The sequence below is a fragment of the Megalobrama amblycephala genome, linkage group LG12 (assembly GCF_018812025.1).
Source record: "Megalobrama amblycephala isolate DHTTF-2021 linkage group LG12, ASM1881202v1, whole genome shotgun sequence".
Lineage (NCBI taxonomy): Eukaryota > Metazoa > Chordata > Actinopteri > Cypriniformes > Xenocyprididae > Megalobrama > Megalobrama amblycephala.
In genome coordinates this window covers 21560082-21588006 of record NC_063055.1, presented here as the reverse complement: position 1 = coordinate 21588006, position 27925 = coordinate 21560082, and the positions used below count along the sequence as shown (strand labels likewise).

Below are 27925 nucleotides of genomic sequence, written 5' to 3'. Positions count from 1 at the left end.
ACAGCAACACAGTGTCACTATTCGCTCCCCCACATCATGGGCTATTTTTGGCCAGTGCGTTAGCTCATTATATAGAGTTTTCTTCTACCCTCCCTGCCTTTTGGCAAGCAAACGTGCGCGTGACAGCACGGGAGAAGAGTGTAGGTGAGCGCAAGACCTCTTTCTTTGCCTTTTCACCCGTTTATTCTGTGATTTGTGCCACTAAACCACGGTTTGTCCCGGTGCGATGAGAAGACAGCTGTCGTACACTAGTTTTCCAAAGAAGCGTCACGGGACGCGTCTCAAATAATCCACTCCGACTGAAGCGCACTGCTCGCTGCCTCCGTCAACTTCTTCTGTTGCTTTTCACGATATTTAGAACATTGTTTCACACCTCATTCATTTTTTTACGAGCCCAGAGCTTTGCAGAAGATCATGGAGACTAACCCTATACCCATTTTGACTATCCAAACGACCCCCTTCGACGACCAGAGACCAGGGACAAATGGACTGCGAAAGAAGACAGCTGTTTTCGAAAGTAAAAAGAACTATCTTCAAAATTACATCCAAAGTGTGCTGTCCTCCATCGACTTGAGGGACCGTCAGGGATGCACTATGGTGGTGGGCAGCGATGGAAGATACTTCAGCCGGGCTGCAACTGAAGTCATCGTTCAAATGGCAGCTGCCAACGGGGTAAGGTGGTGTTTATATTATTATTTTTTTCCAAAGTCAAATAAAAATCTCTTGCATGTATTTCTAGTTCACTATTTTTTATTTATTTATTTATTTATTTACAAATGTTATAGGCCTAGATCTTTAAGGCTATATAAAAATGCATAATTTATTATTTCCTAATATGATATAGATTTTGTAGTAGCCTATATATAATTAAAAATGCATTTATATATTTGTTTATTTTATTTTATTTATTTATGTTTTAGTCTATATAAAAATGCATTGTTTATTTATAGGTTTCTGATTTATATCATCAAAAATGTATTATATCAGTTAGTTTAATTAAAGCCTATTTATTTATTTATTGATAAATGTCATAGATTTTCTAGTCTATATAATAAAAATGTATTGTTTTACTTATTTATTTATTTCTAATAAACTTTATAGATTCTGTAGTCTAATAAAATGTATTTATTTATTTAATATTTTACATGTTATTTTTTATCTGTATAATCAAAAAGGTAACATATCAGTTAGATTAATGATAGCTCATTTATTTATTTATTTCTAAATATTATAATTTCTCTGATTTATATAATCAAAAATTAATTTACTTATTTATTTACCAATTGGTATATTCATTAATATTCTTGTTGTTGTTATTATATTTTTGATTATTATCATTTCAAGTGACTTTAGTTACATGATATAATATGGTGTGCATGTTTAGTGTCATGATTCAGCATAACATGACATGGATTTATTCTTCAAATGGTTAAATCTGTGTTTATATCATGTTCAAGAGTTCTTATTACTGGATTTTGGTATCCCAAAGCTTTGAATTTTGTTGTAAAACCCTGAAAAGCAACAAAGTGAGCACATTATGAGAGAAAGTTTTAGAGCTAAATCTCTTTCCAAATGTATCCTGTGTTATCTGTTGTGCCATCCCTCCCCTGCACACTCTTCCTGGAGACTCACTGCTTCCCTTGTTTTGACCATGTCAGAACTACGGGGAAACCCAAAACATATGGCCATGAGCCAAGATGCTTCATCAACTCTGTTCATCAACCAAATTTTATTGTGCTTCTAATGAAGATATCATGTTTAGTTCAGTCTGAGCATAAAGCCTGAAGTCATTGTTTTGATGCTCTAAATTCTTTTATCCTATTTATATTATACAATACAGCCACATTATTCCTCCCTCCGTAAGTCTTTCTTTGTATCAGTGACATTCCTCCATACAAACTCGGTAGCTCTCAGAGACATGATATACAGACGCTGTGTATCCAAAAGCAGCACCTTATATGGATAAGCTGTTCAAAGAGTGCTTGGAATACAGTTCACACTCACTGAGCTTCAACTAAGAGATGCATGTAAAAACAGCGGGATAAGCAAAGCATCGGTGAGGTATTTAATTCGCATATTACTAAAAAGACTAGGGTCAGCGCACTTGCTCATCATTATAAATGCTTGAGTAAGAGATGCCAAATAACTCTCTATTAATAGAAAGTGGCTGATCTTGTAAAGCTTAATGAGTCACAAAGTTGCTGAGATGTCTGGACTGCTGTCTTGTGAGCTAGAAAGACGGAAACAAGCAGTATCTGTCAATATTTAGAGCGCTTGACAAATGAGGTTGCAGTTTATGGAAGCTAGGATTGTATGTCAGGTCTGCTTTGAATACTTTGGCATTATTAGCCTGTATTGCAAGTAAAGAACCCTGCACACGTCTGTTTAGTTTTGTCCCTGAGTCAGCTTGTCAATCCCACAGGAATGAGCTACCAGACAGATGTAGTTGTTGATCTGGTATGCAGCAGTAGCCGTGACTGGCGCCTCTGAAAGGGTGCAGGTTTAAAGCCCACCACATAATGTTATGATGACCCCTAATGAAGGTCTGGAACCAAAGAGGCTATTCAGGATCTAAAGTACACTTTTACACTTGTCATTTTGAAAATGAATGGCTTTTGTTCTTCTGTGAAACACAAAAGAAGTGTTTTTGAAAAATGTTTAAACTTTTTTTGTTCCTACAATGAAAGTCATTGGAGTCCAAAACAATATTGGACTCCACTGACTTTCAATGTATTGAAAAAAGTTTTACATTTACACATATACATATCATCTTTCGTAAATTAACCTAAAATATAATACTTGCCTTAATTTTGTGGGAAAAAATGCAAAAAAAAGAGTTATTTTTAGATGTCCAACAGCCTGTTATTGGGATAGTATCCTTAAAGGGACATATTTGTACCTTATTTACCCCTAGCTTGAAGGTTCGTAGTACCTCTAAGGTACTAATATGCACATTTTAGGGCCAGTATCTAAAGTATAAATATGCACTTTTACATTTTTACAAAAATGTTTTAACTTTTTTTCCTACAATGAGAGTCAGTGGAGTTCAAAACAGCACTGAACTCCGTTGACTTTCAGTGTATGGAAAAAAAACTGAGATAAATCAAACTTCACACCAATAAAACCAAAACTTTGATTTCAGATAGGACGTCTAGTCATTGGACATAATGGGATCCTGTCCACCCCAGCAGTCTCCTGCATCATCAGAAAGATAAAAGCCATTGGTGGAATCATTCTCACTGCAAGCCACAGTCCAGGAGGCCCAGGAGGAGACTTTGGGATCAAATTCAGTGTCGCTAATGGAGGTGAGAACGTTACAATGCATAGAGACACCTTTCGTGAGAGCACCTTCTGAATAATAATGACGACTGTACTTTCATTGTGTAATATATAATATCAGCCTTTAAGGGAATTGCTGTGCCAATGAAGTCATGACCTCAGCTTAATGTTACCTTTTTGTAAGCTGTCATGAACAACTATTTACAGAAAACAAACCAAAGAGGAAATATTTTCTATGGTCATGTATTGTCATATCTATGGACCTACATTTACCTAAAATATATTGATTACCTTAAATGTATTTTTGCTTTGACTTGCATAATTTTTATAATGGGTTTTTTTTTTTTTTTATTGCATATTAGTGATTAATGCATATTAGCCTACAGTTCAAAAGTTGGGGTCTGTAAGATTTTTTTTTATGTTTTCGGAAGTCTCTTGTGCTCACTAAGGCTGCATTAATTTGATAAAAAATACAGTAAAAACAGTAATATTGTGAAATATTTTTACAAATTAAAATATCTATTGTCTATCTGAATATATTTATTCCTGTGATGGCAAAGCTGAATTTTCAGCAGCCAGTTTTCAGTGTCACATGATCCTTCAGAAATCATTCTAATATGCTGATTTGGTGCTCAAGAAACATTTCTGATTATTATCAGTGTTGAAACCTGTTGTGCTGCTTAATATTGTAGTGGAAACTGATTTTTTTTTTTTTTTTTTTTTTTTTTTTTTTAAGGATTATTTGATGAATGGAAAGTTCAAAAGAACATCATTTATTTGAAATATTTTTCTAATATTGTAAATGTCATTGCTGTCACTTTGGATGAGTTTAATGAAGTATTAATTTCTTAAAACAAAATTTACTGACACATTTTTGAATGGTATTGTATGTTAGCATCATATTCAAGATGTGTCATTCTCCATCTCTCTGTGAAACCTATCACAAATATGTGAATATGCATCATGATGCATTATATTTTGGTGGATTATCATTAGGAATATTCATGTCAAGTAAGCAATGTAATTTGTTGCAGTTTCTATATAGAGCATTCATTTAGTTTATTTTGCACCCTGGCAACACATGTACAGTATATAGATACAACTCTTAGAAAACTTTACAGTACAGTAATCATCCAACTTATTGTTGTTGGAGTAAAATATTTGATATTTTTTGTGAAATTTGCCACTGTTTCCTGTTTCCAGGGCCTTCTCCAGACACAGTGATGGAGAGGATCCATCAGGTCAGTCGCACACTAGAGGAATACGCCATCTGCCCTGACCTCCACATCGACCTGTCCCGCCTTGGCCGTCATGACTTTGACTTGGAGAACAAGTTCAAGCCCTTCAGAGGTGGGCGGTAGAAACTTACTCCAGTGTTTTCCTTTATTGTTATCACAAACTTCATGTTTACACTCATGTACTGAACATAAACATGTTCTTTCTCTGTTTTCCAGTTGAGATTGTGGATTCAGTCGAGATTTATTTAAACATGCTGCGGACGATTTTTGACTTCGGTGCCATCAAGAGCTTGCTGACAGGTCCAAAACAGCTGAAGATTCGAATAGATGCCATGAATGGAGGTATAGTCTTTTGGACAGTTGCATACATATATATGTCGATATACGTAGAGTCAATCTTCATGTTGTCTGTTTCAGTTATGGGACCATATGTCAGAAGAATCCTATGTGATGAGTTGGGGGCTCCAGCTAATTCTGCTGTTAACTGTGTCCCTCTGGAGGACTTTGGAGGCCAACACCCCAACCCTAACCCTGCTTTCGCTGTACCTCTGGTGGACTCCATGAAGGGGGGAGAGTTTGGCTTTGGGGCTGCTTTTGATGGAGATGGGGTGGTTATTTCTTATCATCTGACATTTACAGAGCACTTACACAAACAGGAAAAAAATGTAAAAACTTCATAAGAATAATAATCAAGAAAAGTTATTGATGGATTATTTCCAGCATCTTTTTGTCAGGGTCTTGTATTGATTGCAGTTCTTTATTATTATTATTTATCAGATATATCTCTTTTCATTCCATTTTATTTTTTGCTATCTTTATTTCTAAATATTGCAAACAAGTGAGAAACAAGAAATAAGAAAAACACATATACACTACTGTTCAAAAGTTTGGGGTTGGTAAGGAAGTCTCAGTAACACTTTAGATTAGCGTCCAATTCTCACTATTAACTAGTTGCTTATTAGCATGGATATTACAAGGATATTGGCTGTTTATTAGTACTTAGAAAGCACATATTAATGCCTTATTCTGCATAACTGTATTCTACATCCCTTAATCCTACTCAATACCTTCACTACAAACTTCACTACTACCTTACTAACTATTAATAAGCAGTAATAAGGAGTTTATTGACACAAAAGCCGAAGAGACAAAAAATTTTGTAAGTCTTCACTGTAAACTTTAGGTAAATAATGTTAACAAAAATGAAATCTTATTGTAAAGTATTACCAAAAGTCTTACTGACCCCAAACTGTTAAATGGTAGTGTATGTATTCTTCATCATTTTCAAATGATGCAGTGGCTGGTTATTTTATACAACAGATAAATAAACAAGAAATTAAGATCAAGTAACCTACATTTTAGATAAAATAGGATGTTGCTTGTTCAATCAAATTAGGGGACAGAACTAATTGTTCTATAATGGCTATGTTTGTCTTCTGTACAGGATCGTTACATGATTATGGGACAAGATGGGTTCTTTGTGAGCCCGTCGGATTCACTGGCAGTGATGGCTGCAAACCTGTCCTGCATCCCTTACTTTAGTCAAAGAGGAATCAGAGGATTTGCCCGCAGTATGCCAACCAGCACAGCCATTGACAGGTAAGAAAGGCTTGCTAATTTACTGTAATCGCTCATTTAAACCTATTTTTATCTAAAGAACATTCACAGAAATGTAGGTGTTATATGTTTTTGATAGGACTCCTGTAATATGCTCTCATAAGATACAGCTGTTATTCATAGACATGCCTGAAATTTAAAGGGTTAGTTCAACCTAAAAAAAATAAAAATTCTGTCATTAATTACTCACCCTCATGTTATTCCAAACCCATATATCTTCGTTCATCTTCGGAACACAAATTAAGATATTTTTGATTAAATCCGAGAGCTTTCTGACCTCTGATAGACTGCAAATTTATTGCCACTTTCAAGGCCCAGAAAGGTAGTAAAGACATTGTTAAAATAGTTCATGTGACTACAGTGGTGCAACCTTAATGTTATGAAGTGACGTGAATAATTTTTTTCCTCAAAAAACAAACAAAAATAACAACTTTATTCAGTCTCCTACGCTAGGGCTGCACAATATATCATTTTGGCATCGAAATCGCGATGTGTCTACAAACCCAATTCCAAAATGCAATGATGTGGAAGTTTCAAATTTCATTATTTTATTCAGAATACAACATAGATGACATATCAAATGTTAAAATGAGAAAATGTATCATTTTAAGGGAAAAATAAGTTGATTTTAAATTTCATGGCATCAACACATCTCAAAAAAGTTGGGACAAGGCCATGTTTACCACTGTGTGGCATCCCCTCTTCTTTTTATAACAGTCTGCAAACGTCTGGGGACTGAGGAGACAAGTTGTTCAAGTTTAGGAATAGGAATGTTGTCCCATTCTTGTCTAACACAGTCTTCTAGTTGCTCAACTGTCTTAGGTCTTCTTTGTCGCATCTTCCTCTTTATGATGCACCAAATGTTTTCTATGGGTGAAAGATCTGGACTGCAGGCTGGCCATTTCAGTACCCGGATCCTTCCTCTATGCAGCCATGATGTTGTAATTGAAGCAGTATGTGGTCTGGCATTGTCATGGCATTGAAAATGCAAGGTCTTCCCTGAAAGAGACAACATCTGGATTGGAGCACATGTTGTTCTAGAACTTGGATATACCTTTCAGCATTGATGGTGCCTTTCCAGATGTGTAAGCTGCCCATGCCACACGCACTCATGCAACCCCATACCATCAGAGATACAGGCTTCTGAACTGAGCGCTGATAACAACTTGGGTTGTCCTTGTCCTCTTAAGTCCGGATGACATGGCATCCCAGTTTTCCAAAAACAACTTCAAATTTTGATTCGTCTGACAACAGAACAGTTTTCCACTTTGCCACACTCCATTTTAAATGAGCCTTGGCCCAGAGAAAACGCCTGCGCTTCTTTTTTGACCTATAGAGATTTAGCCGGCAACGGCGAATGGCACGGTGGATTGTGTTCACCGACAATGTTTTCTGGAACTATTCCTGAGCCCATGTTGTGATTTCCATTACAGTAGCATTCCTGTATGTGATGCAGTGCCGTCTAAGGGCCCGAAGATCACGGGTTTTCCGGCCTTGACCCTTACGCACAGAGATTGTTCCAGATTCTCTGAATCTTTGGGTGATATTATGCACTGTAATATTATAGTGTAGACTCTATGCAATTTTTCTCTGAGAAACTCCTTTCTGATATTGCTCCACTATTTTTCGCTGCAGCATTGGGGGAATTGGTGATCCTCTGCCTTCAAGAGACTTTCAAGAGACATTCAAGAGTTTAAAATCTATTTGAGCGCACAAAGATGCAAAAGAGAACTCAATTCTGAACGCGCAACTGTTTTATGTGCGCACATACGCACACATACAGAGCCACGTAGATGCACGTGAAAACCAAATGCCATTCTCTTTCGTGTCTATTTGTGCCTGAACGGACACATACATGCAAAAAAAAAAAAAAAAAAAAAATCAAAATGCACATAAAGGATCACCTATCCTTGTAAACACAACTGATTATGGCTTAGGTGAATGAAACAATTGAGAAAGAGAACCGGATGTGTAACACTATATTGGATATTTCTGTACCTGAATACTGTTAGACTTACCTGGAAAATATTAAGCACTATTTTTTAATTTGTATCTTTGTTCTATTATATTTATCTATGCTTGTATGTTTTTCATTATTTTCTATGTGTATTCACTCACCTAGAAAATCACCCCAATCATCCTAGAATGATTAATTCTTTCCAAATAGAGCTATTCAAGTCATCTGGTGAATTTTTTCATATTACTATATATATATATCGCAGAAAAACAAAATATTTCCAATATCATGCAGCCCTATCCTATGCTGTTGACGTAGTAAACACAGTGCAGCGCTTCCAGGTTCTACATCAGAACGCCGGCTCAGGACGTCGTGGTGCTCACATGAACAGCGTCAGCGTTTTGACGTAGAACCCGGAAGTGCAGCACTGTGTTTACTACGTCAACAGCGTAGGAGACTGACATGGAAGAGAAGAAATTGTTGAATAAAGTCCTTATTTTTGTTTGTTTTTTTGCCAAAAAAAAAAAAGTATTCTCGTCACTTCATAAAATTAAGGTTGAACTACTGCTGTCACATCAACTATTTTCACAATGTCTTTACTACCTTTCTGGGCTTTGAAAGTGGTAATAACGTTGCAGTCTATCGGAGGCCAGAAAGCTCACGGATTTCATCAAAAATATCTTAATTTGTGTTCCGAAGATGAATGAAGGTCCTAACGGTTTGGAACGACATGAGGGTGAATAATTAATGACAGAAATTTCATTTTTGGGTGCACTAACCCTTTAACACATCAATTATTTTACCTGTCATCACCAAAAAGAGTGGTTAAGGACATACTACAAAACCACATGTTGAGCTCTAACTGCTGACTTTAAATTCAGCATGACTGTTGTACAGCATCATGAATATTAATTAGGAACATGAATAATAATTACAACTAATTTGCTTGCTTGCATTTTTATTCAGCTCATTGCCAACAGCTCATTGGTCGGTTCTTAGTTTTTAAAATGATTTCACATGCCTTGCAACCATTTCCTTTCTTGACTTTCACATTTTATTGTCAAATTAAGAGACAGTGACATTATCCCTTAATATACTGCAAGAGTTCAGAGCTATTTAAAGAAAGGCCAGTCAACTCTCAAAATAATTGATAAGCTGATGATCAGGGAGGACATCATCCATCAGGATCTTTGCATTATCTCAGTTAGTTTTCTTGTGCAAGACACTGAACGGTAAAAGCATTAGTGATGGGGCCAGAGGTTACGGTGTAGAGACTCACTCCCTAAGAATAACAGTGTTAGCTCAACCCTGCGCTCCTGCAGACACCATTCACCCCACTAAAAATAACTTTCAGGGTGCATCATGCTAAAGACCTGCCTGCTTTGAGACAGGATCTTGTGCTATGGGAAATTAATAGCGATTTCATACAATTAGATGATATTGGTTAAATGTAAAGTATAATTCTGGGGGTGTTAAAATATTTTTTCCTATCCTACGTAGTTTGTGGAGTATTTTGTGGCTCTGTGGCGCTTTCAAAACATTGCCCAGTCTGACACAGCAACAGCTCAACCAATGGTGTCAGTTGGGGGTCAGGTTATCTGTTTTGCTGACCAATGGGGAACAGGGAGTGTTCAGAAAACCTGTCTGAATACAGTTCTATATTTTTTTTCAGTTCTGTTTGACATTTAGCCTACATACTTCAGCCTTCAAATTTGTTTTAAAAATAACAAAAACTGACAAACCTAAACCCTCTTTACTGGTACACTTCACTTCTATGCATTAAGTGTGCAACTTTCAGCAATAACGTGAACTTGATTAATATGAAATTGCATTGTTAAAGGGATAGTTCACTAAAAAATGGAAAATTCTGTCATCATTTACTCACCTTCATGTCGTTCCAAACCTGTATGACTCAAAAGAAGATGTTTTGAGAAATGTCTCAGACTTTTTTTTCTTGTCCATACAATGGAAGTCAATGGTAACCTTAATGTTTTGGTTACTAGCATTCTTCAAAATATATTCTTTTGTGTTTCACTGAAGAAAGAATAGCATGCAGTTTGGAGTGACATAAGAATGAGTAAATGATGACAGATTTTCATTTTTGGGTGAACTATCCCTGTAATGCTGGCAGTCATATAGGAAGTGATGTTATTTAGTGCTATTCAGCTAATCAGTTATTAAAAACAGCCAGAAAGTGCTTATTGTGTCATAACACCAGAATTAAGCGTGATTTCCTCCCATCAATATTGTTTTTGTTCTGTGACTCATTATTCACTTCCTGGAGGCTTTGCGAGGTTGATTCAATGTCAGTAACACACTGTCAATGAGACTTTAACTACTGGTGGGGCTAAGATAAAGAAAGAGAGGTTGAGTCTGCATTTGGCCTGAGTTTGTACCTTGAAGTATAGCCATAGCTAAGCAGAGTGTCATATTTTCCATTCTGTAAATGATAGTTAAGTAAGAATGGGTGCTCCCAGCCTAGAAACAGTTCTAGATTGTTTCCTTTCTCATTCTCTCTTACATTGAAGTCACCTTCCAAATTTGAGCCGTTGCCTTCCAGGCTAAAGGTGTGGTCACTTTGTTACATTGACTTCCATTTGATCGCATGTGAGTGTGGCAGCATTGAAACCGCAGGATATGTGCAATAGTTTTGGTTTTTGTTGCATACTAAAGTTCAGGTTTGGTGCACCCGGTCCCGGATAAGCGATGGATGGACTGCAAATTTTTATGGCAAAAAGACTTCTGACCAATATTGGAGTAGTCACAAACCGACTACATGCTTCAAAGCTGAAGTTTAGTCTTTATACTGACATCTAATTTTATGGATGTAGCATCACACAAAAACAAATGCGATGCCATTGTAGAAATGTGATATGTACTTGATAAGAATGTTTAGAAAATTAGAAACCAATCAGTAATGTTTTGCCATGTACGCCATCATCATATCATTCTACAGCAAAGATGTTTATGAATTTATTGCTTGTAACAGTGTACACATTTTTATAAATTATACATTTAAAATTAGAAATTGAATGTAAATATAAAATTAGAAATTTAAATTAATAAAATGTATATATTTTATTATATTTAATTATTATTATTATATTTTATTATATTAAAAATGTTGGCAGGACAACTAGAAATTGCCTAAATGTTGAGCCCTGTTTTATTAGGCTAAACATACTGTTTAAATGTTCACACCATAAGTAAGTGTTCGTGCCGCCTTAAAATGTTTAGTCAACTCAAATATCCAAGTTGTCACTTCAAGTTCAAGTTGGCTAAACTTAAAATTATAAGACAACACGAACACTTACTTTTTTTTTTAAGTTGAAACAACAGTTTGATTTACAGTATATGTACATGAACATATATTTCAAAGATACTATCCAATTCTTTATCTGCACAACTGCTAATAAGGATAAACATACTGTTTAAATGTTCACACCATACATTTTAATTCACAACACCACTAGGAAAGAAAGTCAAGTCAGAAAAGGAACTGACCTTATTTAATAAGCTGTTGAAATCAACCATAATCAAGGCATTTTTCTATTGTGAGTCCTTAAAAGTCAGATTTCGTAGTGCTGGATCTGGTCATAGAGAATAACTGTATCCCTAAGTGTCTGTTCATGAATCTGTATCATTCTGTCCAACTAATCTGAACTGTTTTTCTGAGGCATGAATGTCTCCTGGGGTGTGAGTTGTTGGAGCGAGGCGTCTCTGCTGCTGTAAACCTTTTTAGGCGACAAGCGAGCTCTAGGCTGTGGCTGTGTTTATACTATGGACCTCTCAGGAGTGTGTGTTTGTTAAGTGGCAGTGGAGATAATCTACTGGAGCATGTGTGTGCTGTAGGTCTGCTGTGTGTTTGCTGCTCTCTGTCTTTAACTGTATGTGTGTGTGAATGACTGTGTTTAAGGATGTAAGGATGGAAAGGAAACATCTGCCGTGCTCCCTACACGTGGGAAGAGGAAGAGAGAATGTCCATGCACTGAGGATGAACTGCTGAAATATGGGGAAATTGCACATGAGAAAATCCAGTCAAACTGTAATTGCAGTCCAGTGTGTTTGCTGTAACCATATTTTAAACTCATTTAATGATCTGTATGTTACATCCTGGGACTTTTCACTGTTTGTATCACTCTGCTTCCCGTGTTTGCACATTCAGACAAGCTGTCAGTCTGTACGTTAATGGTTGGGATTTTATGTGACTCTTTCTGCAGGCAATCGTTAAACCAGTAGGTGGTGAAAAGGGACTGTTTTTAAGAGTAAGTCATTGCGTAATTCACTGAACTGATTTGTTCAACAGCATTGATGCATTCAGGAGCAAAATAAGCAACTGTCTTTATAAATGAATCATTGAATCATTCACTGAACTGATTCGTTTAGCAACACTGATTTATTCAGGGCCAAAAAAGCAACTGTCTTTATAAGTCATTGCATTATTCACTGAACCGTTTCGTTCAACAACACTGATTCATTCAGGAACAAAATAAGCGACTTTCTTTATGAATGAGTCATTAAACTATTCTTTGAACTGATTCGTTCAACAACACTGATTAATTCAGGAATAAAACACCAGTCAGGGTGTTTTTGCTCTGCCAATTTTCGCAGTTCCATTTGGTGATGCTAGTGATGCAAAAATTGCATGCTTGATATGAAATTATATATTGAACTGAAATATGCATAAACAGCGCATTATTTGTATAAGCTTAATATTAAGGTATTCTTTCAGTATTTGTTGCCTGTGTGTAATGCAACTCACTAGATTAGACTTTATAAGTTAGTCAAGTCCTTAAACTATTTGTTTATATTTTAATAAAGCAATTTCAAGAACTACAGTAATTGGTATTCAAAGGTTCACTTTTCACAACAAAAATATTTTAATATACCTTGGAGTAAGGAATGTAAATGGAAATCATTTTAGTACAACTGGGGTAGTTTACCAGCTTAATTAGACTGCCTGTCAACTCATGATGACATTATGCAAGTTGATAATTAGGATTTATTGCCAGATTTAGTTTATGAAACTGCTGCTGACTTTAAAACTCAGCTGAGCATGTTATTTTCCACATTTTTTTCATTTTTAATAGACATCCAGTCACACCCTAATGAACACATATGCATGCAAAATATTTCCAATGCAAGGTTAGAGATAGCGCTGCTTGTGTTGGCCACAAATATGAGAATAAATCATCGAAAACAAGTCAACAGGTCAAAGATTCCAGTTTGCTGTCCCTGTGCCAGGCTTTCCATTCTACTCCGTGTCCCTTGAGTCAATAACACTTGTTTTCCCATATTTAGTAATTCCACCCATGAGTAAACAGCTGCATCATAACTCTCCTCATTTACATCGGTTCCCTGTCATCTGTCCCTTCATCTGATGGGATCTCAGCAACTCATTACCCATAATGCCAGATTGCAGTGTCTGAAAATAGTTATGAATCTAGCCAACTATCCAAGATCAACAAACAGAGAAGGAGACTTGTAATTGCGTTCCTCCTCTTGTTTTCTCGATCTCTTTCATTTTCAAAGTCATGATTACAGTTCCCAAACACAAAACTTGCTGTCTTAACAATAATGTAGTATGACAATATTTGTTCAAAAGTAGGCCTATATTTTCAGTTTCTGTCACAGCTCGCGGGAGTTTGACAGAATAAGCAAGTTAAACAGGTGTAGACTACACACCGATGATTAAAGTGCTGTTTGCTCCTCCAGGCACATGGCTGAATCTCAAAATAAATGTCAGCCAAAATGTCAGCATGGTTTCGTTCTGCATTTTGCCTTATAAAGACACTGGATCGAGAAGACGAAATATGCAGTTTGATTAATGAATCAGTCCAAACGACAGATACTAAATGTTCTACCAAAGAATGTGTAGAAAGATGAATGGCAATTCTTATATCAAATGATCATTACCTCGACATCCATCTTCTTTCACAGTCTATCATATACATATATCCCTTAAAAATATACACTATTGTGCAAAAGTCTTAAGCACATTAGTATTTCACCCCCCCAAAAATGGTTTTAAGCTGGTTATTTATATATTTTGCTGTAGTGTGTCAGTAGGAAAAAATCAGTTTACATTTCCAAACATTCCTTTTGCCATTAATTGTAATCATTCATAATTTTTGTATGCACAAGGAGTCTGACAACAGCCGGTGCTCCACACGGAGATCTGATCTCACCATTATCGAATCTGTCTGTGATTACATGAAGAAACAGATGAAACTGAGACAAACTAAATCCAGAAGAACTGTGGCCATGTATAATGTATAATGCTGTATTATTAGGTTTCCTAAAATGTGGTCCATGTGGTAAAAAATGACTTCAGGTCAAATATAAACTGTTTCCAAAGGTAACAATGGCACATTTACACTTTTTATAGTGTAAAGGCCTGTTCACACTAACGACGATAACTATAAAGACAACAATAAAGATATAGTTTAAAAAAATCATTCTTAAAAAAAAAAAATAGCAGTCCAATAATGATGACACAGAGGAACAATATCATTGTAATCACTTTCAGAACGAATTTTTTATTTTTATTTTTTCAGCTGAAAAATGGACAGAATCCAAATCAGAATCCATCCTGCTTTAAAGATCTTGAGCATTTAAAGTGAAAGATGACATAACCGAAGTGCACACTTATAATAAACAGAATGTTATCATCCACTGGTGTGGATGCTAATATAGTTATCTTTATAGTTATCGTTCTTGGTGTGAACAGGCCTTAACATTGCAGTGCCATGTAGCTATATAGTAATTGCATAATTGTAAAGATACTTTGATAAAGAAATTATGCTGTTAGCCCCTGAGATATGGTCTTTATTTCAGATTTGATCTTGTCGAAATAAACTCTGAGTACGATTGCACTGGAGTACTCATGCTTCCTGTTTGTTTGCAGGGTTGCTAAGGCTATGAAGGTGGCGCTTTATGAAACTCCCACAGGCTGGAGATTCTTTGGAAACCTGATGGATTCTGGGAGGTGTTCGTTCTGTGGAGAGGAGAGCTTTGGAACAGGTGGGTGCCATCAGTATCCGACTGTGCACTTCTCTAAGAGCATATAAAAGCCCTTCTCAAGCTTTTAGAGTTGAAAAGTCATCATGAATGTTTTGTGATTATATACTTCTCCTTATGTTGTTCCAAACCCATAGGATGTTATTTTTCTGTGAAACACAAAAGAAAGCATGTTTAAAGAATCGTTTTATGTTATTGACATTTTTGGAGGTAGTTTTTGTTAGTACATGTCTGACATTTTGACCACATCCAAAATGTAGATCTTTATCAGTGTTCTGCTATAAAAGGAAGACAGGCTGGCGAATCATCTGAAATAGTGAGAAAGTGAGAGTGGTCTCTGTTGGCAAAAGCAAACTACTACTCCTCTGCTTTTCTCACACAAGCACACAGGGTTGGGGGGGCACAGAAGAAGAAGGTAAAGGAGTGAAAAGAGATTTATAGGATTGTAGCGGTTTTAGTTCTCTAGTTCTCTTTCAAAACCTTCATCTGGTCAAGATGCAGTTTACATATGTGCACCATCAGAAACACTGCATGTCATACAATGCCTGAACAACCAGACATATTTTTTTTAATGACAGGCACTTTTTTCATGTCTCAGGGGGTTTGATTTTATTAAAAGTAACAAAAACTAACTTTAACTACTAACTTTTTGAACAACTTTTTGAACTACTAACATTTCAACTAACATTGAAACTGTTTTGGAAATGTATTACCGTGCATTCATAATTTAAATGTTTTTTTATTATTATCCAGCTCTTTCTTACAAAGCATGTACATTTTTTTAAATTACTTTTATGTATAGATTTTATTTTTTTTTACTCTCATCTCAGAACAATCTTAAAATATGAAAATTTTCCATAAAAATATTATTATTTTAAAACTGATAATCCAACCATATTTGCTTCTTTTCAAATGACTTTTATTTATAGATTTTAGTTTTTACTCTCATCTCAGAACCATACTTTCAGCATTAAAAAAATATTTTAAAACTAAGATAATCCAAACAGACAGAAAATCAAAAATGTTATTTTTTCAATATTGATTTTTTTTTCTGGGGGTTGCCAAATGAAGAGCTTTAATAAAATATGAAACATGATGCTTAAAAAAATCAAGGTAAATTGTTGGCCATAAAAAAGGAAGAAAAAAAAAAATCCAAAATCATAATTTCCACCATAGAATATTATCCCCAAAAAATTGTGGATATGACATTTGTTGGTTCAGTAAAAAACAACAACAAAAAAACAATTCAGTGATATAAGCAATTTTATTTTCTTAAAGGAATAGTTCCCACAAAAATTCGGCCATTTACTCACCCTCATATCATTTCAAACCCCTTGTTTCACAGTTGTTGTTTTTTTATTATTATTTAATAACCTCTTTAAGTCCACTAGGCCAAAAGTGCCTATAACTCCCATATGTGAAGGGGAGCCCCTGTCTAGTATTGAATGGTTGTGTTTTGGTTGGCATCTGAATGTGGAATAAGCAACTGGCGGTGAATGATGTTGCTGGGCAGACAGACGCTTGGCCCCGTGGGCGGCAGGGTCGATCTGTAAAGCCTTTGGGGTTTTACACCATCACGAAGACCTTGAGTGAGACACGAGGCATTGTCTGTAGGTGTCAAAAGAGCAGCCCGCTCATTATTCACCATGTTTTGACTTTGCTGCGGGATTGTAGTGCTGTCATGGGTCACTCTGTATAGCATTTTATTTTTTCCTTCCTGTCAGTTGAATTTTACTAAACTCTCTCTACTATGTTAGATATACATACATCATTATATGTTTTTATTCTGTTGAGGCAGGTATCTGGTACAAATTGAGTGTGTTTATGGAATATTAGCAAATTTCCCTTTTGGCTGTGAACCAGGTTTTTTCTGTGTCACACTTATTGTTTTGTGAGCTGAGGGAAAGTTAACAGATAATAGTCGGACAAGTTGATAGATTTTAAAATATGCTTTTTGAAGTGAACTTTATCGTGTTTTAATGATTAGGGGTCAAAACTAATTGTACAACAATGTTACATTGGCTTACAAGCGTTTTTGGCTGCTAATGTGATATGCGGTAGGCCTGAGCATTTTTTAGTACTTCAGCATTAGTCACACACAGAGAACAGATGTCGGATACACTTCTTCTGACATATGATTACATGAAATAAACCAGATCAAAGAGCAAAAGTCATAGAGAAGATGTCGAGCATAAATGAAGCAGATGAAGAGTTGACAAGTGCAGTTAGTGATGACTTTCATTTTGTCATTATCATCTCCTGATGTAAATCTATCTCAGTGTAAACTCTCCTGTTCTACTCGCACAACGACGAGCGGGATTTGAATAGATGTTTCCGGAATGGGAGGAGGGTGGGCTAACAAGGACGCTAAAGAACGAAACCAACCTGCACAGCTCTTTACTAGTTGGCCTCCGTTACACCCCCCCCCCAAACCTCACTCCTAACCAGGTCACGGCACCAATGTAACCCCTCCAGTTGTAACCCCTACTGACATTGCTCTGAGAAGCATTCGAACCGTTTCTAGCATGGGAAGCAGATTCGCTAACATGGACGGTAAAGACTGCAGCCACTAGCGTCAGTCGCTAGCGCACCTGAGAATGAGGTTTACCTGCACAGCTTTTAACTAGCTGGCCTCCATTAAACTCTTACCCCTAAACCTCACTCCCATCTGGGTCACGGCGCCAACATAACCCCTCCAATTCTACTGACAACGCTCTGAGCGGGATTCAAACCGGTGTTTCCAGCATGGGAGGCAGGTGCGCTAACAAGGACAGTACAGACCGCACCCACTAGTTTCAGTTGATAGTGCGCTTCTTGAGGCCAGGGGAATGAGGTTTACCTGCACAGCTTTTAACTAGCCGGCCTCTGTTACCCACACCCCTCTAAACCTCACTCCCATCTGGGTCACGGCACCAACATAACCCCTCCAATTCTACTCACATCGCACCGAGCAGGATTCAAACCGTTGTTTTCAGCATGGGAGGCAGGTGCCCTAACAAGGACGGTAAAGACCGCACCCACTAGTGTCAGTCGCTAGTGCGCTTCTTGAGGCCAGGGGAATGAGGTTTACCTGCACAGCTTTTAACTAGCTGGCCTCTGTTACCCTCACCCCTCTAAACCTCACTCCCATCCGGGTCATGGCACCAACTTAACCCCAAAGGATTTGAACCAGTGTTTCATGGGAGTGAGGTTTACCTGCACAGCTTTTAACTAGCTGGCCTCTGTTACCCTCACCCCTCTAAACCTCACTCCCATCCGGGTCATGGCACCAACTTAACCCCAAAGGATTTGAACCGGTGTTTCATGGGAGTGAGGTTTACCTGCACAGCTTTTAACTAGCTGGCCTCCGTTAAACTCTTACCCCTAAACCTCACTCCCATCTGGGTCACGGCACCAACATAACCCCTCCAGTTCTACTGACATCGCTCTGAGCGGGATTCAAACTGGTGTTTCCAGCAGGTGCCCTAACAAAGACCGCATCCACTAGTGTCAGTCGCTAGTGCGCTTCTTGAGGCCAGGGGAATGAGGTTTACCTGCACAGCTTTTAACTAGCTGGCCTCTGTTACCCACACCCCTCTAAACCTCACTCCCATCTGGGTCACAGCACCAACATAACCCCTCCAATTCTACTCACATCGCACCGAGCAGGATTCAAACCGGTGTTTCCAGCATGGGAGGCAGGTGCGCTAACAAGGACGGTAAAGACCGCACCCACTAGTGTCAGTCGATAGTGCACTTCTTGAGGCCAGGGGAATGAGGTTTACCTGCACAGGCCTCTGTTACCCTCACCCCTCTAAACCTCACTCCCATCCGGGTCACGGCACCAACTTAACCCCAAAGGATTTGAACCGGTGTTTCATGGGAGTGAGGTTTACCTGCACAGCTCTTTACTAGCTGGCCTCCGTTACATCAGCCTGAGAATTTTTTTTTTTTTTTTTAAATAAATAAAAACTTTTATTCAGTAAGGATGCATCATATTGTTCAAAAGTGACAGTATATACGTGTTACAAAAGATCTGTATCTGCTCTGAAAAAAATAGTGGTTTCCACAAAAAAATTAAGCAGCACAACTGTTTTCAACATTGATAATAATAAGAAATTCTTGAGCACCAAATCAGCTTATTATGATTTCTGAATGATCATTTGACATTGAATACTGATGTGATGGCTACTGAAAATTCAGCTTTGCCATCACAGAAATAAATTACATATAAAATGTATTCAAATATAAAACAGTTCACTAGATTGCTGTTTTTACTGTATTTTTATTAAGTAAATGCAGCCTTGGTTACCATAAGAGACTTCTTTCAAAAGCATTTAAAAAATCTTACAGACCACAAACTTTTGAACGGTATTGTAGATGGAATATCAAAAATATGAATCTCTTTTTATGTCTCTTTCAGGTTCAGACCACATCCGAGATAAAGACGGGCTGTGGTCAGTTCTGGTGTGGTTGTCCATAATGGCAGTGCGTAAGCAGGGGGTGGAGGAAATAGTGAGGGATCACTGGGCCAAAATGGGACGCAACTACTTCTGCAGGTGAGCTGAACCCAAATAAGCATCTTCCCAAGCAAAAGTTCCTTCCCAAACTTTACTTCTAACATCAATCTACAGGTCTCTGGGGACTTTTTAGGATATTTCTTTGTGTATACATACAGTACCCACCCTCTAAATGGCCTTTCCTTTGAGACTGAGTAGGCAGCATCTCTTTAATGTGTGCCTGGACTGTTTTTCCCTTTCCCATACATGTTTCCCACATTCTCACCATATTTAGCTCTACTTGTAGATGTCATGTGAAAATCTTGGGAGCTCCCAAATGGTCATGAAACAAGTATTTTATTACTGGGTTACATTTGTAGTCTTTCTTTTACATTGATGTACTATAGTGTTAGTCGGATTTATTTCTTTATATCTGCCAGGTTTGACTATGAAGGAGTGGACGGCAGGGCAGCGTATTACCTCATGAGAGATTTGGAGGCTGTTATCATTGATAAAGCTTTTACCACTCAAAAGTTTTCTGTGGGCAGTAACGTCTACAGTGTGGAGAAAGCTGATAATTTTGAGTACATCGACCCAGTGGATGGCAGTGTGTCAAGGAAACAGGTCAGTTCAACACCTTGAGATAACATGAGAGATCGTCAAGTTACAGTCACACTAAACTTTGCGTTTTATTTACTTCCAGTCGTACACATGCAAACACAGGAGACAGAAATCACTTTTTTTATTTTATGTTGTTTATTTGGCAAAATATTGTGTTGCTAAATAGGTTTACAATGCATTTTCAATGTGAGTTCAGCATGTATCGTTTTTGAAAGATGCTCACCAAGGCTTATTTGTATGATACAAATACAGTAAAAATAGTAATATTGTGAAATTGTGTATATGTATTAATGTTTAAAAAAAAAAAATCTTACCAACCCCAAACATTTGAATGGTAATGTAAATGTAAAAATAAAACACACAATCACAACTTTATAATGTGCAGTCTGAGAAATGGATGGTCATTTTGAGATTTACATTTAACAGTGTTATTAAATCATAAATATTTTTAGAAAATGAACTTTAAGTGAGGACTTGATGATGGCAAAGGACATCTTAATGAAAAAAATAACGAAATGTATTACAGTGATGAGATCCAAACTGCAAACATGATCATGCTTTAAACTGACCGAACAAAAGTAAAGGAATCTTTACAACATGTGTGTTTAATTAATTTGAACTCAACCATTATAAATACTTGTAATTTGGAGATAAAAACAAATGTGCACATCAGTCCCATAGTGCACCTTATTCATCTGAGATAATGGGGAAATGTCAGAGATTTTGCAGCTTAGTCGCTCGTATAAAGAGCTGCCAGGGGTTTGTTGAGTATTAAGGTTTTATGTTCAGCAATTATATGCTATTTAGTGTGGCACGCGCCCTATTGCGCACACTGACCACCCAATGAACACTGGCTAGAGTGGGATTCCTTGTTTGGGCATCTACATTCACACCTAGCTGCTTATGCGTGTACGGTGTACACGGCCTGGTTGAAATGAACAATACACAAGTGCCGAGACTCTGTTAAAATTTTCATTCAGCTGCTCTCTCTCACTCCTTTTTTGGAGGATGTGCTAAAGCACACGGAGGCGCACATGTGCTTGATAGTAACAAGAGAAGGATGTTTCAATAGATGCTTTATCTTTATCTGGCCTGGATTTGCTGTACCAAGACGCAGAGCCCTTTAGTGGTCTGTGTCACACACACGTGTGTTTGAAGTTTACCCAGCTGACTCACACTGTTCTGACCAGGAATGTGTGGAAACCACCTTCTCCCTCTCCAAAACACAAAAAAGAATGTAGTTACAGCATCTACCAGCAGGGGCTAACTAGATGCCAAACCTTGACCTTTTGACATTAGCATTCACCCTTTGCCTTTCGACACCTCATCTGCTTCTCATCTCATTTATATCCTTGGTATATCATTGGTATACACTGCTTTTCAAAATTTTGGGGTCAGATTTTTTTTTATTTTTGGGGGGAAGAAATAACTTTTTTAAAACTGCATTCAATTGCTCAAAAGTGACAGTAAATACATTTATAATGTTACAAAATATTTCTATTTCAAATAAATGCTGTTCTTTTGAACTTTCTGTTCATCAAAGAATCCAGAGGGGTTCAAATCAGCATATTAGAATGATTTCTGAAGGATCATGTGACACTAAATACTGGAGTAATGGCTGCTTAAAATTAAAATGTATTAAAATAGAAAACAGCCATTTGAATAATGTTTCACAATATTACTGTATTTTTTGATAAAATGTGAATTTAACACACCTGATGTAACCTTATGATCTGGTGTGATTTCACACTGGTGACATGGGGTCATGGCCTGTCGTTCATTCAGTGGTCTCCCGTTGACCGTAGTGGCACAGTCACTTCAGTCATCCGGCCGGCGTCTCCACAGCTGAGTGTGTATTATTACAACAGACATTCCTCCCAGTGCCGGATTGTGTCAGCTGTTCTGGTCCTCTCTCTGCTGGTCTGTGGGGGGGCCACCGAAGAGAAACTCAGCTGTCGGAGACCATGACATACGCAGACACACATACCAACACAAATATTATATAAATAAGAGGTTCTGGTTTTGGTTTGGGATTTTATATTGGACATCAACATTGGACATCCTTAAAGTCCCCCTGTAGTCAATGATGTTATCCCTTAAAACTCATCTTTTGCTCACCAAAATGTGACGTAGAGAACAAGGCCAATTTCAAACCGTGTTTTTGAGACTGGCTGCATCTGAAATCGCATACTTCCCTCTACTATAAAGTAGGTGAAAAACAGTATGTGACAAAATAAGTATTCACAGTACTCATAAAAGAGTAGGCAAAAAGTACCCGAATGGCCTACTTCTTCCTACGAGATTCTGAAGTGTGCATATGATGGACACTTTAATATCGCCATGAGGCCTAGGGAAAGGATTTGTGAATGGTGGTGAAACTACGCAACTGGTCACATGATAAGGGCAACATGTAGTATCCACTACTTCAAAATAAGTACCCACTCAAGAGAGTATGCAATTTCGGATGCAGACAAGGTCTTTGGTTCACTGCAGTTTTAAGGAGAAAATACTCAGCAATGTTGTTGACCTATGAATTTGCACATAGTTTGTCTTAAAGCATATTAAAAACACCACATAGACATACAAACAACATGAAAAACTTGATTTTCAGCACAGGGGGTCTTTAAAATCATCTATCTGTCTGTCTGTCTAATCATTTATGTTCAAGATTGTTGAGGATGAGTGCATATCGGTCACATCTTTCTAATTTGGTTGTTTACTGCTTTCAATTGGTAGATTAATAATCCAGTCAAACAATATTGATTGGATGAACAACATTTGACATCAACAACAACAAAAAATTGGATTTTTTTTTTTTACTTTTCATCTAATAAGAATGAAATCTCATTCACTCTTCATCTCACTTGCTGTCTCTGTGTAGTTATTGTCACATCACTCTAGTGCTGAGCAGTTTTCCAGTTGGATCTGGCTCAGAAAAGAGTTTTTCCTGTCATCTAGTGGACATTATTATGAACTACAAAGGTTGCTGTTTGGGAAAACCAAGTAGTAGAGCTTATACTACTCACATTTTAAAAGAGCTAATGAGGAATGTGAATGTGACACAATGAATGTTTGACATTTTATGTGTGCTTTTTGAAATGACATTGTGATATAGCATACTAGTTAAAGGGTTAATTCACCCAAAAATGAAAATATTGTCATTAATTACTCACCCTCATGTTGTTCCACACCCATAAGACCTTCATTCATCTTCGGAACTCAAATTGAGATTTTTTTTTTTATTAAATCCGATGGCTCAGCGAAGCCTGCATTGCCAGCAATGGTAATGGTATTTCCTCTCTCAAGATCCCTAAAGGTACTAAAAACATATTTGAATCAGTTCATGTGAGAACAGTGGTTCTATCTTAATATTATAAAGCGATGAGAATATTTTTGTGCGCCAAAAAAACAAAATAACGACTTTTTAACAATATCTAGTGATGGCCGATTTCATAACACTGCTTCTTGAAGCTTTGCTTTACGAATCAAATCAGTGGACCGGAGCGCCAAAGTCACGTGATTTCAGCGGTTTGGCGGTTTGATACCTGATCCGAATCACTGATTCGACTCAAAAGATTCATAACGCTCTGAAGCAGTGTTTTGAAATCGGCCATCACTAGATATTGTTAAAAAGTCTTTTTTTTTTTTTTTTTTTTTTTTTTTTTGCTGCACAAAAAGTATTCTCGTCGCTTTATAATATTAAGATAGAACCACTGAACTCACATGAACTGATTTAAATATGTTTTTAGTACCTTTATGAATCTTGAGAGAGGAAGTACCATTGCTGTCTATGCAGGCCTCGCTGAGCCATCTTTAATGATTCTGGCTGGTAACTGAATATTGTAGGGTCAACAAGCAAATGTATGATTAATCAGAATTGTTAGCACTATAATGAGCTGGAATTCAATTTCTGCACTTGTCCTGCAGGGCCTAAGGATCGTCTTCACAGACTCATCCCGAATCATCTTCCGGCTCAGTGGTTCTAGCGCTGGAACAGGGGCCACCATCCGCATCTACGCTGAGAGCTATGAGAGAGACCCAGAGAGACATAACAGAGAGACTCAGGTGAAAACTTTATTCTAGTTTTCCTGCTCTTTCAACACTGCATCAGTCACAGCATCACTGGTGTAAAAACTCAGCACTAGTGAATTGTGCTTATGAACCAGTACACAGTTACAATTTAATTATGCAATGATAACAACAGCCTAAATAGATATCACACTTATTAAGAAGAGATATAAGTGAAATAAGTGAAATATCATCTACTGTAGGCCTATGTGGAAAAGTTAATCTATAACCGCCATTTGACCAATCAGAGCAGAGTATAAGCTGTCGAGAGAGCTCAAACCATTTGTGAAACTGTTTCAGGCACTGTGAGAAAAGATGTGATGCTGCAATGTATATCATGAGAATAATAAAGTGTTTTTTTTTGTTTTGTTTTTTACCTTGGATGCATGTAAACTCATAGGATACCTCCAAAACAAAATCAGGAACCTTTAAAATAGCATAAAAGGGACACTGCAGTTACAATGAGGCACTTACAATAGAAGTGAATGGGGCCAAATTTTGTATGTTTTAAAAGCATAAATGTGAAGCTTATGCTTATATTTATGCTTATATATGCTTATACTTATATACTTATATACTTATATTCTTCTGTTAAAACTAGTGTATTGTTTGAAATGTAAAGCTGTATAAATCATTTTTATAGTAGTTTTAGGTGTTGTCATTGCAACAAATTGCAAAATTGAATGTAACTTTACAGAGAAAAGGTTATTAAGTATTTCTTTCACACTAAAATCATGTTAACATGCATATTGTATATGTATTCTGGCTGCATTATTGAAATAGTGAGCATTAATGTTTATGGATTGACCCCTTTCACTTTCATTGTAAGTGACTCCCTATAATTTTTTTTTGCTTTCTTTTTAAAAAAAAAAAAAAAAAGATAATCAACATGGATGCCACAAATGCTGTCGATTCTGCTAAACCCAGAATGTTCCTTTAATGCAGTTTGCCACTGCATTAAAGTAGTCTCATGATACCGGCAGTCTGTTTAATCTGCACTTCCTTTGACCGTTTTAGGTTGTGCTGGGACCTCTCATTGCTATCGCTCTAAAAATCTCCAACATCCACGAACGAACTGGACGCAAAGGCCCCAATGTGATCACCTGAGACCAATCCAGCAGCACACACCAGGGGCCAAATTCACTTTCCTCACTCACTGATCCGTTTTCATTTGTGCCTTTTACCCTCAACGCCACAAAGAATGTGCCAACTATTCATTTTGCTGCTCTTTTATCATTTCTCTCCTTGTTTTCCTTTCTTCCCTCTCATTTGTCATTACAAGGGCCCCTGTATGGTTTTCTCTTCTTTTGCACATTTATAAACTCATGTAAACCACTAAACAAATCCAAAGGGAGCAAAGCATTTTCTTCATGCTCACGCAAAGACTCCTTTCCTGTGTTTAATTCAACGAGAATGAGGTTAGAAACAGAACATATGTAGACCACTTTGGTTTTAAATCAGCTGCATGGGGTCTAAACCTTAAACCTTGTGAAATTGGTGTAACTGTATGCTTTTGTTTACAATGTAGCTGTTACAAAGAAATGTTTTCAATGCAATCAATGAAACGAGGGAGCAATGCTGTTCAATATTTACTTATTTCTGTGGAATTCACATTAGAAACACATCATAATCTGTAGAGCTGGGGCCTCATTTATAAAATGTTGTGTAGAAACGTTCATTTCTGAAAAGTGCGTACATGTGATTCAGAGAACGAACTAACAAAAAACGTGTGTACGCCTCTCTTCCAGATGTGAAATCTATAAAACACAAATGATCTTGAAATGTGCACAGCTGAATAGTTTCAGATCTCCGCCTTGTAAACACCCCCTCCAATTAATGTAATTTGCATATAAAAGAGCAACAGTCATGGTCCATATCCTGTAGTTGAGAATGTCGAACGGCAAGAATTGCTTAGATTTCCAAATACCTGCCGTACTCCGACTCTGTCACAAGGAAAACTAACGCTTTCAGGCCCCCAAAACGCGTTTGTCGTGTAAATGAATGGCCAAAAAAGCATAAAAAAGTCCCCCCCCCCCTCCGTGAATGCAACGAAAACGCAACTCTAGTTTTTACAGTGAAAGATTGTGTAATAAGAATAAATATCTAAACAAAACATTTAATTTTTGACAACTGTTTTACAATAAAAATGTTCAAACAGTAATACACGGTGATATAAACTACTGATATTTTTAATGAGATTTTTTGCACCATTTTGAATTGAAAATATGCTATAATTTACATGATCCATGTCATTCATAACTGAATGTGACAAGACAAGAAATGTTTTGCGTTTTTGACATATTAGACATACAAACAAGAGTGAACGTGTGCATATTTTTAAATAAAATATTATTTGCAAAGAGTTTAAATGGATTACTTCACATTCACAACTAAGCTACAATTAGACCTAGAAGTTTATACCGGTCTTATTTATTTCAATCCCTTTTAACCGTTTAATTATCCCCCCCAATATTCAAGATATGGTTACATCCTTGGTGTAAACGGCCCTTATAAGATTAATTATGTGTGTATGGATGTTTTTATAAATGAGGCCCCTTATGTCCAACAATGAACGACTAAAATAATAATCATAAAGATTGTCTTGAAGAACGGTTGTGCTATAATTCTACGTCCAATCTTGTAATCTGCTAACACTGGTATTGATTTGCAATTTTCTGACCACTTTCTGAAATGTCCGCCAGATGAACTTTGTGGTGTGAATCAAAGTAAAGGAAAGTTTGGCTATGAATTGTTCAGCTTAAATTATGCTTAGTAGTTACTATTATTTTGTTGATATTTCATTTTAAAACCCTGCATGAATCAGTTGTTTGTGTGTCAGATGGATTATGTGCATTCCATAGTGTGATGAGAAACATGCCTCTAAGTTTATTTTTATTATTATTATATAACACTTATGCATTTAAAATAAATTTCTTTGAGCCAAGACATTTATCAGTTTTTAAGATATTTGTGAGGATTTTCGAAAAATTGTTGTTCCCTTAAAAACCCTTTACAAATTACGACGACTCCAAGGTGAAAACAAATGCTAACTTTTAAATATTATTTCGATGGATGATAGAAAAAAGTAAATAAATACAATGGGCCTAGCTGTAATTAATTTTGTATCCTAAAACGTGCATAAATAAACTTTATCTTTTGTGTGTACTGGCTTCTTGTTATTGTCACACAATCACTGAGGTCAAAGACTCACACATGTTCTTGCTGTCCATCTTACTCATTTCAGACAATAACAATAAAACAATAAAATTATACTGGCAAAACATAATTTAAAACTGACTATTCTCTATAGCAGAGGTCTTCAACCCTGCTCCTGGGGACCCACTGTCCTGCAGAGTTTATCTCCAACCCTAATCAAACACACCTGAACCAGCTAATCAAGCTCTTCAGGATCACTTGAAAATCACAGGCAGGTATGCTGAAACAGGTTGGAAATAAATTTTGCAGGACAGTGGGTCCCCAGGAGCAGAGTTGAAGACCTCTGCCCTATAGGCATAAATGTGTCTCACATTCCTTGTTCTTTTTTTAGGTTTAAACATATGCATTGCCATTCAAAAATTTTGTAAGATTTTGTAAATGTTTTTTAAGAAGAATCTCCTTATTTATCTGATTAAAAATGCTATAAAAAC

General features: G+C 36.8%; 1 protein-coding gene and 1 long non-coding RNA gene across 3 annotated transcripts; one reads left to right on the top strand and one right to left on the bottom strand.

Moving 5' to 3' along the window:
- The first annotated feature begins 97 nt into the window (after positions 1 to 97).
- pgm5 (phosphoglucomutase 5) lies at positions 98 to 27443 on the top strand. Its single transcript, XM_048209648.1, has 11 exons — positions 98 to 672; positions 3143 to 3305; positions 4483 to 4629; positions 4734 to 4859; positions 4935 to 5125; positions 5962 to 6116; positions 14999 to 15114; positions 19514 to 19649; positions 20030 to 20213; positions 24138 to 24275; positions 25296 to 27443. The coding sequence occupies exons 1-11, from the start codon at positions 415 to 417 to the stop codon at positions 25383 to 25385; spliced, it is 1704 nt and encodes a 567-aa protein (XP_048065605.1). The 5' UTR covers positions 98 to 414; the 3' UTR covers positions 25386 to 27443.
- On the bottom strand, positions 15108 to 23443 carry LOC125279697. Of its 2 annotated transcripts, none has more exons than XR_007187432.1 (3): positions 23384 to 23443; positions 21926 to 22132; positions 15108 to 15260 (listed from the first exon to the last, which is right to left on the bottom strand). It is a non-coding gene; the product is annotated as an uncharacterized LOC125279697 (long non-coding RNA). The 2 variants fall into 2 exon arrangements; XR_007187431.1 differs by having other exon boundaries at positions 21926 to 22162; positions 23384 to 23439.
- Positions 27444 to 27925: the final 482 nt, after the last annotated feature.